The sequence below is a fragment of the Malus sylvestris genome, chromosome 1 (assembly GCF_916048215.2).
Source record: "Malus sylvestris chromosome 1, drMalSylv7.2, whole genome shotgun sequence".
Taxonomy (NCBI): Eukaryota; Viridiplantae; Streptophyta; class Magnoliopsida; order Rosales; family Rosaceae; genus Malus; species Malus sylvestris.
The window spans coordinates 11,000,450-11,016,566 of NC_062260.1; the positions used below are offsets into that span (position 1 = coordinate 11,000,450).

The following is a 16,117-nucleotide window of genomic DNA, read 5'->3' on the forward strand; positions in this document are numbered from 1 at the left end:
GTGTCCTCCCAAAGTGCCTTTACTCTCTCGCAGGCTCTCCCCTCGGCTTTGTAGGCCGCTATATTTATAGTTGCGTTGCGTTATTCCCTTCGTCTTCGTCTTCCTCTTTCTGGGTCTTTGTAGTTTCCACTGCAGAGCAAAACCCAGATTTTAGTTTTCAGATTGAAGTTTTGGAACAATGGTGGTCCAGTTTCAGTTTTCTCCCAGAGGAGGAGCTCTCGGTGCTCTTCTTCTCCTTCTCCTGCCAGTTTTCTTGCCCACTTTGTTCAGTCCGTTGGGCCATGCTTCTCCTTCCATGTACTCGGTATGTTTCTTCCTCTTATTTAATTACCTGTTTTCCTTGGATTATACTTCTCCTTCCATGTACTCGGTAAGTGGTAACGAGGTTTTCCTGCTTTTTCTCAGAGGGATTTTCTGGCCTTTTTCTAGTGGTTTTGGTTATTGTTCAATTTACTAATGCTGTAAACGTAAAATGCAACATGGTAATTTCTTTGCCAAGCTTTTAGCATGGGCCAGATTGCATGCAGTTTTTTGCTTTGATTTGTTTGCTGCTGCCATTTTTCTTGTAAATTCGATCACCGACAAACTGAGGAACAATGATTATCATAGCAATTGAAATGCCGAGGCGCCCATCAATTGTTACGCGATGTTTGTGCAAGTAGATATGTGTGCCATTAGTGATATATAAGTGCACTTCCCACCTGTTGCAGAGATCAGGATCATTTAAACACTGCTTTTCTTTTAGGGGCTTGATGTGATGACGAAGCCGACTTTTCAGGAATGGAATGTTCCAAAATCTAAGCACCTACGCCTTCTCAAGAGTGCTTTACAACGCCAAACTGTGAGTCACAGTTGATTAGTTTGACTGATTTGTACGCATAAAATTAGACTGACAAGAAAAAAAAAAAATCTTTACCTTGTGTAGTCAGAAGGAGAACTCTCGGATCTGTGGACCCCATTGGCTAACGAATCATGGAAACCTTGTGCAGAATCATCAATTGCCCCTTGTGAGTGTTTACGGAAAACAGCGTTACTTTGGTTATGTCTCTGTATCTAAAGTAGTTTTACTATAGGTTGCAGAACTAATGTGTTTTCCTATGTTAAGTGCTACTTTTTCGCAATTGATTCTTTAATCTCATGCAGCATTACCAGAAAAATCTGAGGGATTTATCCAAGTTTTTCTTGATGGAGGGCTGAACCAGCAGAGGATGGGGGTAGGTCTTAAAAGTTTGTAATTCATCCAACGTGTATCTGTTTCAAAGTTGTGTATAACCACCTGGCTAGTTCTTAAAATTATTTTATTTGTAGATATGTGATGCAGTAGCAGTTGCTAAAATACTGAATGCAACCCTTGTGATCCCGTACCTTGAAGTGAATCCTGTATGGCGAGATTCAAGGTATTTGTAGAAGCAAATGTTGATTTATATTTGCATTATACATGTTCTTTATCTCTTGAATCCTTATTGGTACTTATTCTTCTGCCGGTTCTTTTCTCTGCAGCTCCTTCATGGATATATTTGATGTTGATCATTTCATTAATGTATTGAAGGATGATATTAGAATAGTTAAAGAGCTCCCTTCTGATTTCTCGTGGAGCACAAGGGAGTATTATGCAACGGCCATCCGAGCTACGAGAGTTAAGACAGCACCTGTCCATGCTTCAGCAAACTGGTATCTAGAGAATGTATTGCCCCTAGTTCAGAGGTCTGTATCACCTGAACTTGTTGGCTTAAATGATCGTGTTCTTGTTGTTTAATTTTCAGACCTTTAGTAGCTATTGAAGTCAATGGAAAATTATGGCTTTATATCTTAAATTTCGTATATGCTGAATTGTATGTGGTTCAGTTATGGAATAGCAGCAATTGCCCCATTCTCACACCGCCTGACATTTGACAACTTGCCTATGGATATCCAACGACTACGCTGTAAGGTCAACTTTCAAGCATTAGTGTTTGTCCCGCATATTAGAGCTCTTGGAGATGCTCTGGTCAGCCGTCTTAGATATCCTTCTAGCAAAAGTGGGGGAGCTAGCACCAATTACTTGCAGGAGATGCCTGATGTGAATGACAAGCAAGGGGCAGGGAAATTTGTTGTGCTGCATCTACGGTTTGATAAGGTTTGCCCCTCATAATTTGATTCACATCCATTTGGATTGACTCCTTTATTTTTCCCCAAAATTTGTGTCGTGCACAGTGAAATTCTGTCATCGCTGGTATATGTAACTGCTATATGTAAACAATCAATGTCTAACTTGCAGTATTTTATGTTCTGCGGTACACAAACAATGGACAGATTGTAACACATTATGTGCCACTTTAACAACTTACAATTAATTTGTAACTGCTGAAAAGTATGAAAAATTGTGTTTGCAATATGGAAATTATGTTCTGGATTTATTTTTTCGTTCTGCAGGATATGGCAGCCCATTCGGCCTGTGATTTTGGTGGTGGAAAAGCTGAAAAATTGGCTCTGGCCAAATACCGACAAGTGATCTGGCAGGGAAGAGTCCTTAACTCCCAGTTCACGGACGAGGAGCTGAGGAGTCAGGGGCGTTGTCCATTAACTCCAGAAGAGATTGGATTGCTTCTTGCGGCTTTAGGATTTGACAACAATACTCGGCTCTATCTTGCTTCCCACAAGGTTATCAGTGTTCCTTATATCCAACTCATGTTAGCTAAAGTCTCATCCAGTGAATTTGGCAAATATCAATTAGGAAAGTAAAATCTAATGTTTCCGGTTACATAGTTCTAATTATCAATTTCGTTTTGTTTTCTTCAGGTATACGGTGGGGAAGCTAGGATTGCTACTTTGCGAAAAGTGTTTCCACTTATGGAAGATAAAAAGAGCCTTGCTTCTTCAGAAGAACGGGCCCAAATCAAAGGAAAGGCTTCTCTGTTAGCAGCAGTTGATTACTACGTTAGCATGCACAGTGATATCTTCGTATCTGCTTCCCCGGGAAATATGCACAATGCACTGGTAAGACTTCCAAATAACTTTTTTATCAACTCTATGATGTCATATATTCCCGTTGCCATGGCCGGTACTTTCAACTTGTGAGGGTTGTCACTCACCTGCATAATGTCTTTGAGCACCCATCCTTACACGAAGGCATGAGATTTTCACAGCAATATGGTGCACAATAGATATGTTTTCACATGCTCTCCATTTCATAATGTTCTGCAACTCATAAAATACTGACGAAAAAGAAATTAATGTCAACAGGTAGGGCACCGAACTTACGAGAACTTGAAGACCATCAGGCCGAGTATGCCACTATTGGGGCAACTCTTCCTAAACAAAACTCTTAGCTGGTCGGAATTCCAGCAGTCGGTAGTAAAAGGGCACGAAAACAGGCAAGGACAAATCAGGATTAGAAAGCCTAAGCAGTCCATATACACGTATCCTGCTCCCGACTGCATGTGCCAGGCATGAGTTTAATGTCACAGCGAAGGCGGGTATGGCGAGTTTGACATCTCGTTATTTGGTACCACTAGATTTTGAGACTTGTATTATTTGGTAAATAAAAAAACGATGCCCATTTCCGTTACTCGTAAAACTACATAGCTAATATCTTTCGATAGGGTGCAATAGGTGTGATAGGTGCTTGTGGGGATGTAGTGGGAGGAAGAAATAGTGTAAAAGTGGGGTTGTAAACTTGTAATATTTGTCGATGGGTTCGGATGTAATTGTGACCTTTACGGGCAATACTCTTTTGAAACAAATGTGTTTGTTCGGATTCCGACTTTCATCTCCCGCCAAATAAGAACATATCAAGTTGCAAAAGTTCAGCCATTCTCTACAACCTTGAAAGACAAAAGGAATGTGGAGGCTGGTTTCGTATTCTTGTATCGAAATCGAAAGGGGAAGAGCGATGAAATGAAAGGCAAAAGAATATGATATAATTTCATTAAAAACACGGGATGGAGAGATCCTCCTTAATCAAATTACAAATCAATGAGGGAGTTTCATCAAATCATGTACAATGACCTTCGTAGACGACAAAATGAGCAAGCATATGGGCAATAGAGTTAGCTTGACGGCGAACGTGGAACGCAGTAGCTTCAGTGATCAATTGCAATCTTCAATGATAGGTCCATTATTAGACAAATTCATAGAAGACATCTTTAAAGCACAAATGAATTGAAGCAAATCACTATCCAACGAAATATTGTTTATTTCCTTCTTGTAAAATGTTTGGTTTTTTGGCCCGTCGGCATATTCTTTTGAGTTAGTTTCATGTTTGCCCCTAACTTTTGTGGGTTTCCATTCTGATCCTTTATTTCTTTTCGTCCCTAGATTTTTGTTCTGATACTTTGGAGTTTGGAGATTGGTTAACTCGATCAACATAATTTGGTAAAGAGAAATCGAACATAAAACTTCTCATTTTCATCTCATAATAAATAGTACCAGAGATGATAGTTTTCTCTATTGACTTATTGATCAACTGTGATGGTGTTTGGGCCCAAAAAAAATATTGTTTTGGGCCGAGCTTAGATCTTTTTCGGCCCAATATCGGATAGGCCGAGTTTAGATTCGTTCTCGGCCCAGAAGTCGTGTACAGGTGTTATTGATATTTAGTCCATGGGCCGCACGGTTAAATTTGGCCGTATCATATGGGAAGTTGGAATGTAGACGAATCCTATTTTGAAAAGGAGTTACAACGGGATCAGGATAATGAGATTGAATAAAGTTTGATAACAAGTTACGTTCAAAGTCCTATTGGGAATAGGATTGGCTGAGATAAAAGAGTTCTAATCCGAGAGGGATTGGGATTCAATACAGGTTGGCCGCTATAAATAGAGGAGGTTGTGCATCATTCTGACCCCTTCAATTCAACACCAAATTCTCTCAACAACCTTGAGATTTTTTTTCTTTTTCTTTTTCTTTTTTCGCTGACACACCTTCAGTTTGGATAAACAGCACTGTGAAGGCAACCGGTGATATCTTCAATCGGCATAGATAGCACTGTCATCGTAAAACCAGCCGGTCGCAGCATCTTTAGTCGACATAGATAGCACTGCGTCGAGGGTGACTGGTTATCTATCCAAGTCTCGGTCGAAAAGGATTTCCAAATCCTTATTGGTTGAGGTCATCTCATTAGTCTTCTCGGCGAAGTGAGGTGTTACAGTTTATTAAGCTCGGCACATTGCACGCCGAGTTAGTTTATGATTGGATACTCTCAAGTGGGATTTAGAGTTCGGCATTCCGACGGCCGAACCACGTTTATTGTGAAGACATATATCCGCTTTGAGTATTTGTGCCCTTACACTTTGGTGTCGATTCGGCGTGAGTTTACTCTGACGGATACCATCACTGCGACCGAATCCGACGACGACGATTTGTGAACTTCGTAAGAATAGTAGCTTTGTCTTTAGGTTCGAGAACCCAAGAGGCCGAGACGTGTTCCTTCCTCGATCGCAATCGCAAGATGCAGAAGTCAGTCGCGCACTCAACACAACATTAGCATATTTTACTCCTCGGCTGGGCTCAGCTGACGAGTTAGCACGCCCCGCATTCAACCGAATGACGTAGTTAGCTCATAGATTACTCGGTCTACGCGCCACGTAGGCTTGGTAGTTTTTAGGGTCAACAAAAAGATAAAAAGCAAAATGAGAACGAGAATGATGAAATTTTCTCGTATCTGTTTTGTTTGAAATATATTTAGTTATTTTTTTATACAATAATATTTTGTATATGTGTTATAAAAAATAAAAAATAGAACATGAAAGCGTGGTAGTAGCATTGTTTCTAATTCTTTCTCACGTCAAAATAAAAATAAAAAATTGCGTGCACTTGATTTATTAGAAAACATCTTTTGATGATCAATTCTTACAAAACATACAATTTTGTAGTCATATTTAGAATAAGAATACGATTGTGTAAATCCTAGTGTATCTAAGAATATCTTGGAATATTCTTTTTAGTAGATATTATCTTATTAGAGTTGTAATTCTATTAAGGTAAGAATTTAACCTATCATACTATTATAAATAAAGCCACAATAGGGTGATACAAAACACATCTTACAATAAAATCTCTATTTTCTCTCTTATTGCCGCCGGCCTCCCCCTCTATATTCCCCTAGAATAGTTCAGTTAATTAGGTCTACAACACGTTATCAGCACTCACTTGCCAGAAGCTAAGGAACTGAAGGATCGTAGGAGGATACTTTCTTCTACAAAATTCAAAGGCTCTTATTTGTTTTCTGCCAATTAGGTACGGTTAAAATAAAGTGAGATATTTGGAACGTTCACGAAGCATCAAAACATTCTCCATGATACGTGAACCCCCTATATTTATATTTTCCTTCCGATATATATTGTATATGATTAATATATTTGTCAATTTATACACACACACACACATATATATACACGTTTCATACATTACGCAATTATTATTTTGCTATGAGGAATTTGTGGGTCAAAGCATATAAATAAATTAGAAGCAATTAGGGTTTTTCAAAAAAAAAAAAAGAAAAGGAAATATGCGGCATTGGTTGCGGATCGCCGTTGCTAGCACCACCGCCAACCACAGCAACTAGCTTGCAACCCGCCGCGTGGAGCACACATGGGAACAACGTCGTCTGATGCCTACCACACGATAGTATCCCTTTGGGCTTTGCTGCTCACACATGACAACCCAGGCCCTCAGCTTGGTAGGGTACTCACTGGCATGCAACCCTAGCCCAACCTGAGAATTATGGATATTATTTTTGGATATTATTTCTCGATTGATTAATTAAATGAATGGAATTGTATTTATGCATGTGACCGATTCAATTAATTTATTTCTAGGTATGACTAGTGGGGAAGTTAGTTGTTTGGCTGATAGTGCTACCACACACATCATCTTGTGTGAGCGACACTATTTTACTAATTTCGTACTTAAGAATGCACTTTTGACAACCCTCCCAAGCTCATCCAACTTGATTGACGGATACGGAAATGCCCGTATAATGTTGTCTAATGGTACTGTCTTAACTATTAAAAAGTCTTCTATTCTCCACGTTCCGGAAGAACGTTGTTGAGTTTTAGAGATATTAGAGATAATCAATATCATGTTGAAACCATTGAAGAGAATGGTTCTGAACTTCTTTGTATCACTTCTTTTGTTGAAACCATTGAAGAGAATGGTTCTGAACTTCTTTGTATCACTTCTTACGAGTATGGCCAGAAGCGTATTCATAAGAAGCTAGAATGTCTCATGAGTAGGTTGTACATCACAACCATTCGAGACATAGAGATCCACCATGTGGCCGCCCTTGAGCCTAGGTTCTAGAGCACCTTACTGCTTTGGCATGACCGTATGGGACATCCCGAACGTGATATGATGCACCGTATCCTCAATTCATCATATGGGCATCATTTACCTCCCTATGTTGGATTCCCACTATGCAAAGCTTGTTCTTGGGAGAAGTTGAATTCTTAATTCTTAACCTTCAATTACAAAGATTATTCACACCCCTCATCAGTTTCTCTTATTTGAAAGTTATGTCTAACTTAAGGAGAGTATCCTGAAGTATACTCACTTAATCTTTATGTACTCTTTTTCCTACGATTAGTAGCATTTTTCCCACTGGGTTTTTGCTACCTAACGAGGTTTTGATGAGACGCCTATCTTAGAATGATCATACTCCGTTGAGTTCACTACTTTCGTCCTGTATGACGTTTATTTTAGACATTATGGATACTTCTCACTTTTTTCCTTAGTCTATGAGTTCATTTGCCTTAAGGTTTTACTATAGCGAGGTTTTGTGAGTTTTATTATCAATGCATACTTTCTTTAAATTTGAGACTCACATTTTCCTGTTGTGTCAATGATTTCATCAACTATTCTACCTTATCTGCTGAAGACTTGATGCGATGTTTTGTTTAAGTATTCTACCTTATCTGCCTCAACTGGGCCTCATGAAAAATACTTGGGGGACTTAGCCCATTATTTATGTACTGAGGAACGAGCCCTTATTCTATAAAAGGGACTCCCTCACTTTCATTAGAGAGCACCAATTATTCATGTACTGAGGAGCGAGCCCTTATTTTATAAAAGAGACTCCCTCACCTTCATTGGAGAGCATCACCGCCAGCTAAGCAACCGCCTCGCTGCGAGTATCACTCCTAATTCATGTACTGAGGAGCGAGCACTTATTTTATAAAAGGGACTCCCTCACCATCATTAAAAAGCATCGCCGCCTGCTGAGCAACCGCCTTGCCGCGAGCATCAACTATAACGCATCATTTTTTGTATTGAGGAGTGAGCCCTTATTCTATAAAAGGGACTCCCTCACCTTCAACGCCACAAGCCAAGCCAACCAAGGCAACATAAGCCACAAGCAGAGCAGCCTCGCAACATGTGCTACTTCTAATTGAGCATCATTTTAGATTGAGCACCGCCTCATATCGAGTATCATTCCTAGACGACATCTAGTTACTTCGGCCCACACATGGACTGAATTTCAAGTCTCTAGCCAAAAGACTCTCTTGACTGAAGACTTTGGGGACTATTGTTTGTACCATACTTAGGCCTCCATATTTAGACCTCGTATAAATACTCGGAGGACTCAAATGTAATTATGTAATAAATGAAGGGGCAAATATGTAATAAGTGAGGAGCCCTTATTCTATAAAAGGACTCCTCACTCTCCTCATTAAGGAAGGCCAATTCTTAGGCCATGGGAAGAGCTCTCTCACCATCAGAAGCTCTAACCCTCTCATCCTCTCACAAATAGAGAAATACAATATCAGTGTGGACGTAGCCCAAACATTGGGGTGAACCACGATACATCTTGTGTTCTTTACGTTTCTTGCAGATTCACGGTTGGATTTACGTTGTTCCAAGACCTTCGGTTTTGTGCATCAACAACCTCCCTATGTTGGATTCCCACCATGCAAAGCTTGTTTTTTGGATAAGTTGAATTCTTAACCCTCAATTACAAAGATTATTCACACCCCTCATCAGTTTCTCTTATTTGAAAGTTATGTCTAACTCAGGGGGAGTATCTTGAAGTATACTCACTTGATCTTTATGTACTCTTTTTCCTACGATTAGTAGCATTTTTCTCACTGGGTTTTTGCTACCTAACGAAGTTTTGATGAGACACCTATCCTAGGATGATCATACTCCGTCGAGTTCACTACTTTCGTCCTGTATGACGTTTATTTTAGACATTATGGATACTTCTCACTTTTCTCCCTAGTCTATGGGTTCATCTGCCTTAGGTTTTACTATAGCGAGGTTTTGTGAGTTTTATTACCAATGCATACTTTCTTTAAATTTGAGACTCACATTTTCCCGTTGTGTCAACGATTTCATCAACTATTCTACCTTATCTGTTGAAGATTTGATGCGATGTTTTGTTTAAGTATTTACACACTCAAGGTGAGTGTTGTAGTCATATTTAAAATAAGAATGTGATTGTATAAATCTTAGTGTATATATAGGAATATATTAAAATATTCTCTTTAATAGATATTATCCTATTATGGTAAGAATTTAACTAATATTACTATAAATAAATGCATAATAAAATGACAACACACCTCACACTTAAATATCTCTCTTTTCTCTCTTATTGCAACCGGCCTCCCCCTCTCTCTTAGTTAATTAGGCGTACAACAACACGGTCAAAATTTGATTATTTTTTCAGATTTTCAACCTAGGCCAAAAGGGAACAATGGGCGACGACGAGAAGGTGAAGAGCGAGGCTCTGCAGATAATCGAACGACACCAGAACTTGCCGAGTCTCGTCGTCTTCGATCTCGACTACACCCTCTGGCCCTTCTTCTGCGAGTGCTTCTACTACGACGACACACCGTATCTTTACCCGCAAGCCTCGGGAATATTGTATGCGCTCAAGGACAAGGGAATATCCATGGCTGTTGCTTCGAGATCTCCAACTTCTGACGTTGCCAAATCTTTCCTCCAAAGACTGGGTATCCACTTGTTGTTTCTCACCCAGGTTGGTTGATGATTTTCTTGTTTTATTTTCCAATCTGTAATTCGCAATTCTTTAATTGAAATTAAAAGTAAAAGACCTAATAGTTATGAAAATCCAATCGATCGAATCTATCGAGTGGTAAGTAGAATTGTATTTTCATAACTATTTGTGATTAGTTCTTGGTTATCATGTTTTCCTATGATGCACAGATACTTCTGTCAATGCACACGGCTTTGACTGAATGTAACATGTGTTTGTAATTATGCAGGAGATTTTCTCCAGTTGGACTCACAAAACAGAGCATTTCCAAAGAATTCATGCAACCACTGGGGTACCCTTTACTGAGATGCTTTTCTTTGACGACGAGGATAGAAATATTCAAACGGTGATCCATCTACTATTTATATCCGTTTTGGAAGATTTTCCCCATAAGACTGCATTGAATTGAAAAACATAGATATTAAAATGGATTTCGGGTTTGGATTTGAACTGATTAGATTCAATGAGTCATTCAAAGCTCGTGTGTTTGATCAATTACATGGTGTTTACAGGTTTCAAAAATGGGTGTGACGAGCGTTTTAGTTGGTAATGGGGTGAACCTTGGAGCTTTGAGGCAGGGTTTGTCCGAATTTGCTCGAAAGTCAGCTTCATCTAGCAGGAGCTAGTAGGGATCGTTTCCCCCCGTCTCAGGACTGCAATGCGTAGTTTTGCATTTGGTTGTTCTGGTGCCAATTCATGCGATGAGATTGACGTATTGTTGCTCGGAAATGAAGTTCATGCATGCTTGTGAACTACTCAAATGTAACTATCATTCATTTAGTGACCTAGATACATTGTATTGATCAACCTGTCATTGGCTAAATTGTACCACATTCTTGTACTACTTAGAAAGAAATGATCATTTATGTTAGTAAACTTGAAACATGCGGTGTGTACTGTCCATTTCCTTTAGATTTTAGGACAGTTGATATTGTTTCGATGTAGCTCCTAAACCTTTGGAGTTTGACTAAAGGCGAACCATTGTTCTGATGAACCAATTTCAATTTTTCTTGTCGAAAACGAGTTTGCAAAGAGAAACTTAATAAATTGCAGAAACATTGGCTGATGCACATAAGCAAAAGAAAATTACATGCTTAAGGGATAAGTCAAATTTGTGGAAACTTGTTCTAGTTAGAAATAAAATACTTACACACGCGTGGGTCGTCATACACAAGCTAAAAAATTCCATGCTATGACTAAACTGCATGATATTCTGAAACATATACTAGCTAATGGTTGAGGTCTCTAAATGGAGATCTTTGATCAGAAATGGCTTCAGATATCTTGACGATGATAGGCGTACGCACATTCTCTTGTTCTGGATCAACAAGTTCATCATTCCATTTCAAATCCATTCCTGAACCTTTGTCGTCAAAAGAGAGCATTATCCTTTCCAACATCCCTATCAGTTGTTTATCTGTAGTGGAGAACTCCCCGATCTTATCACCCAGCCCTCCTATAAACCGCAATAAATTTTCCTTTTCCGATGACAACTGAATGACATCTTCAAGTAAATTTCTTCTTTTATTCTTGAGCTCCTCAACCAAGGGATCCGAGTTTATTAGCTTTGTCTTCATTTGATTAGTCAGTCTCTTCACTTCCTGCTCTTTTGTTTCCAACTGAGCTTCAACCTCCAATGCTTGCTGTTTTGACTTGCACAAGGATTTTTGTTGTGATTCGAGTTTCCGCTGTATATTACAGATTTCCTCCTCAAGTTCCACGGCCATCAATTTCTTTTCTTCAATTTCAAGTGCAGCCATAACCTCAGCAGCAGTGATTTTCTCCCAAGCTTCATAAATCATATCAATTTCTGCCTGTTTCTCGGCTAGCTGTGAAGAGAAAGAAGCTAATGAGCAGTTAAACTTGTGTTCCAAGGACTCCACAAGCTGGAGAAGAACATTCACTCTCTGGTATTTCTCTTCGACATGCTGGATGAGTTTCTCTTTCTCATACTCAAATGTTCTCTCTGCATCAGTTTGTGCCATCACGAGACCTGCGAATTCCCTTCTCAATGATTCCTGCTCTAGCCAGTGGACCTCTTTCTCAAGTTGCTCAAAGTTCTTGTCCTTCGCTCTTGTGAATTGGAGAAAGATTGAATTCTCTGACTCAAGGGACATCGATGCCTCTGTCTTTACTGACTCAGCATTGTCAAGCTTCTGCTCCAGTAACACAATCTTCTCCTGGAGGTTATCTATTATTTTGTCTTTCTCTTCAAAAATAGAAAGAAGACCCTTTTTTTGTTGCTTTATGGTTTCCTCGACTTCTACCTGTGCAAGAAGAGAAGCTTCCAACTCTTTACGCATTCCTACACTTGCTTCAAGATCACTTCTTAAGCGCTCTGCAATCGATTTCCATATTTGCAATTCGAATTCAATTTCATTTTCTTCAAATATTTTTTCAGCCAACACAACATTTGCTCTCTCTAAGGCATCATTAACTTCTCTAAGCTCTCTTTCAACTTCTTTCTGTATAGGAAGCTTCTGGTTATCAATGAGATCCATAACTTCAATTCTACTTGATAAAGATGCTGCCTTTTCATGCTCTTCTTCAGTACCTACCCGTGCTATAATAAGACCATCATTCTTCATCTCCAGCTGTTGCATCAACAGAGAAATCTTTTCTTCGTTCTCTTTATCATGCCTATCCATTTCAGACTTCTCATTTGCAATCTTCAACTGTGCCTCAGAAATTCCAAGTTTTAAAACCAATAACATGACGGAAAGCTCCTCATTTTCCAACTTTAGCTGCATACTTAGAAAATGACTGGATTCCAACTCCATCTCGAGCTCTTTTATCGTTGCATCTTTACTCTCTAGCTCATTCATATAGTTGTGCACATCACTCGTCATCTTTTCTAGTTGAGAGTTGCATACAACTCTGTTGGGCCAATTTTCTGTGCGGTCCCTGTGCATCTGCTCCACTTCCATCCTAAGCTCTTCTAATGCTGCACCTTTACTCTTTAACTCAGACTTATGGTTGTTCAGGTCTGCCGTCATACTTTCCAGTTGAGAGCTCCATTCAGCTTCTTTAGCCCTATGATTGGCAACAGATTCTCTGTGCATCTGCTCCAAACTTTTGAGCTTGTTTCGTAGCTTTGCCAGAGAAGGTGAACCTGGTGCTGATTGGATTTGGGCTTCCTGGAGTTCTTTGAGCGAAGCTCGCAACTCCTGATTTTCTTGTTCCAGCTTCCTTGTTTGATATCCCATTTCTTTATGAAGTGCCTCTTTGGTGCTTAGAGACTGTCTTAGTGATGCAATTTGTTTGTCCCTCTGAGCAGTCAAGCATTCCAGCTGCAATTTGGTATGCTCACGATCAATAAAGACGTTCTCAAAGCGTGTTTGGAATTCAAAAACTTGAACCTCCAGATACTTTCTCCGGCTTTCTTCATGAGCCAGGGCTTGGTTGCACCTCTGCAGCCGGTTTTGAAGATCATCTAAAATTTGGGTTTTAGAATCAAAACTTGTCTGCAATTGACAAATCTCATCGAGCAATGAAGACTTCTCCGTTTCCCATTCCTTCTTACTAGCCTTGAACTGTTCACGTAGCTTGTCGTGTGCTTCTTCCAGATGTCTGAACTGCTCCGTCTTCCATTTTAGTTTATCTTGAACTTTCTGACTTTCCTCCTCTAGTTTGAGTATCACCTCATTTCTTTCTCTCAGCTCTTTGGGTGCATTTGCTTTCTTTTCTGCTTCCGAACATTTCTTCTGTGAGACTGATAGACGGCCTTTGAGGTCTTTAATCTCATCTTTATATGCACAAACCGTTTGCTCTTGATCCATTTTCTTTTCATTTGCCTCATCTAAAGCCAATGCCAACGCTCTGTTTGTATCTTCCAATTTTCTGAACTTCTCATGACAATCAACTCGAAGTTTATCGTTTGCAGCCCTGAGATGTTGAACTATGGACTCTTTCTCTTTCAAAGTGCATTTAAGATCTTCACACATCTGCTGTGCCACCGAGATTTTCTCTGCCTTCTCGTTTAGTTCTTGAGTCTGTTGCTCGATTTTGGAACTTGCCTGCTGGAATTTAGTGAGCTGCTCATTGTGTGCTTTCCCCAAGCTTTCGTATAGTTCTGCTTTGCTTTTATATTCTGCCCTGAGCTTCTCAAGCTCAGATTTAACTTCGTCCAACTCTTCGTAAACCTTATCCATATTTTTTCCCCCTTCAGTTTAACAAAAAGGACCTGTTTGCAAACAGAACAAAACTTCAATATCCAACATATCACAAATTCTTATCACATGAACTAAGAAAAATATAACACAAGACAACATGAACCGAAAACAATGCAGCTGAAGTGTTACACTGGAAATGGCAAATCATGTTTCGACGGCTCAAGAACACAAAATACCTCTTTCTTTCTGCCCTTTTTCTTTCCTTACAAGATGAACCATACTTAAAAGAAATGTCAAGAATGTAGCACGATTAGATGACAACTTGAAATTTTGCAGGTAGTTTGGCCAAACACTTGTTTTTTCAGTTAAAATTTGTGGCTAAATGTGTGTGGACACTCAAATTTATTCACTTCTAGAAAACATTTCAGCCAAGAGTCAATACATTCTAACAGAAAATAATGAGGACTCCAAGTAATCCGAAAATGTTCCGAACCAACATATGAGTACATGTATATCAAATGAATAGAGAAACAAAATGATATGAATAGATAAGAACATCCCCATAAAATCTGAATGTGGAAATTGCATGCTTTGTTCCATTGTTTGTTTGGTGAGAAAAAGTGAGAAGCACAAAGACACTAAGAGCTTGAATCTAAACCCAACAAAGAACAACAGGGCAAAATCAAGAACTCAATTTTTCTTCTTCTTTTTCTGGGCATTCTTAGCAACCAAATGTTGTTCGAGACCCCACACCGGAGATTTGACAGAACAAATTCTATAGAAATCAACTTGGAAATTAAGAATTTGACTTTACCCAAACCCAGAAATCACAAGGAAGAAAAAACAAAATGGAACAAATAGTGAAGGAAAATTGCTTAAATCTAGCATAATGCAACCAATGACTCAGTGTTTGGTCTCCAAGAAAACACGGGAAATGAAAATGTTTCCTAGTTAGCCTGGTTTTATATCCAAAACCGAGAATTCTATCAATTTCCTGAAATTTTCTCACTAACCAAACAAGATTTGAGAAAAACAAAGAGAACCTAGAAAGTGCTGTGGTTTTATATCAATTACCTGGCTGCGAGATCACAGATTCGACATTCGAGTAGGACTTTACGCAAGTGCTGTGGGTTTTCGATTTGTGGCTGTTTCACTTCTTTGTGCCGAGGAAACTGAGAGGAAAGGCAAACGGGAGGAAAACTCAGAAAAGATAGAGAGAGAAGTAGCCGTTAGGATTCGAGTGTGGAAACTGAAAAGGTTTTGTACGACCCTACACTAACGGCGTTATAGTGTTGGCTACTAACGGCGTTAGTGCTTTAAACTGTGTTGGAAGTTTAGGACAGCATGGGAATCGTGAAATACTAGCCGTTGGAATTTGGGATTGGATTTGTGTTGGGCTTTTCAATCCCAATTCCTAAGAAATTCGTTTAGGGTTTGCAACATCTACAGAAACAAAAAGGGGTCGATAATGGATGAAACCTACAACACAAACCCTAGCTTTAACCAAGATTTGATTAGGCCTCAGGAATCTCTAATGAACTTTTGACATTTGGTAAAGGAATAATTTAGAAGGGTTCAACCAGATGTTTGCTTGAATGAAAATAGAAATCTAAAATCCATATGAATGAGTCGCAAAGATTTTGTTAAGCCTGAATTAACAAATTGCGTACCAGGTCAAACTTTGGTTGAGCTCGGAATTATGAGTTCAACATGTCCAAACTTAGAGATCTTGGCATTTGGTTAAGACCATTGGCCAAGATTGAAACATAAATCGACGGTGTCACTTTCACCCCATTTTGTCACAATATCCGCGAAACTCTCTTTAATGCTTTCTCCATATCATGTAGCCTTCATTTGACCCAAAGAAGTGATTCCCCTTCATCTTACCTTGAAAATCCTTTGTGGCTTTTTTTTGTTTTCACCTTGGAGTTTTACCATATGGTAAATTTGAGAGAGCTTTATGGACATTGGTAAATTTGAGAGAGTTTTACCATAAGGTTTCTTCCTAAAATGGGTTGTGCGAGTGGAG

General features: G+C 39.2%; 3 protein-coding genes across 4 annotated transcripts; 2 read left to right on the forward strand and 1 right to left on the reverse strand.

Moving 5' to 3' along the window:
• Window positions 1–3,739, forward strand: LOC126625319 (O-fucosyltransferase 39). Of its 2 annotated transcripts, none has more exons than XM_050294411.1 (10): window positions 1–370; window positions 746–841; window positions 926–1,007; window positions 1,144–1,214; window positions 1,309–1,397; window positions 1,501–1,704; window positions 1,846–2,116; window positions 2,413–2,640; window positions 2,779–2,976; window positions 3,223–3,739. In XM_050294411.1, exons 1-10 carry the CDS (start codon window positions 179–181, stop codon window positions 3,430–3,432), a joined length of 1,641 nt encoding a protein of 546 aa, XP_050150368.1. In that variant the 5' UTR covers window positions 1–178; the 3' UTR covers window positions 3,433–3,739. The 2 variants fall into 2 exon arrangements, with proteins under 2 accessions (XP_050150368.1, XP_050150374.1); XM_050294417.1 differs by having other exon boundaries at window positions 2–304.
• Window positions 3,740–9,569: 5,830 nt separating this feature from the next.
• Window positions 9,570–10,859, forward strand: LOC126631002 (uncharacterized). Its single transcript, XM_050301166.1, has 3 exons — window positions 9,570–9,958; window positions 10,206–10,322; window positions 10,489–10,859. Exons 1-3 carry the CDS (start codon window positions 9,674–9,676, stop codon window positions 10,600–10,602), a joined length of 516 nt encoding a protein of 171 aa, XP_050157123.1. The 5' UTR covers window positions 9,570–9,673; the 3' UTR covers window positions 10,603–10,859.
• Window positions 10,860–11,000: 141 nt separating this feature from the next.
• On the reverse strand, window positions 11,001–16,092 carry LOC126630993 (uncharacterized protein At4g38062-like). Its single transcript, XM_050301155.1, has 2 exons — window positions 15,163–16,092; window positions 11,001–14,159 (listed from the first exon to the last, which is right to left on the reverse strand). The coding sequence occupies exon 2, from the start codon at window positions 14,125–14,127 to the stop codon at window positions 11,206–11,208; it is 2,922 nt and encodes a 973-aa protein (XP_050157112.1). The 5' UTR covers window positions 14,128–14,159; window positions 15,163–16,092; the 3' UTR covers window positions 11,001–11,205.
• Window positions 16,093–16,117: the final 25 nt, after the last annotated feature.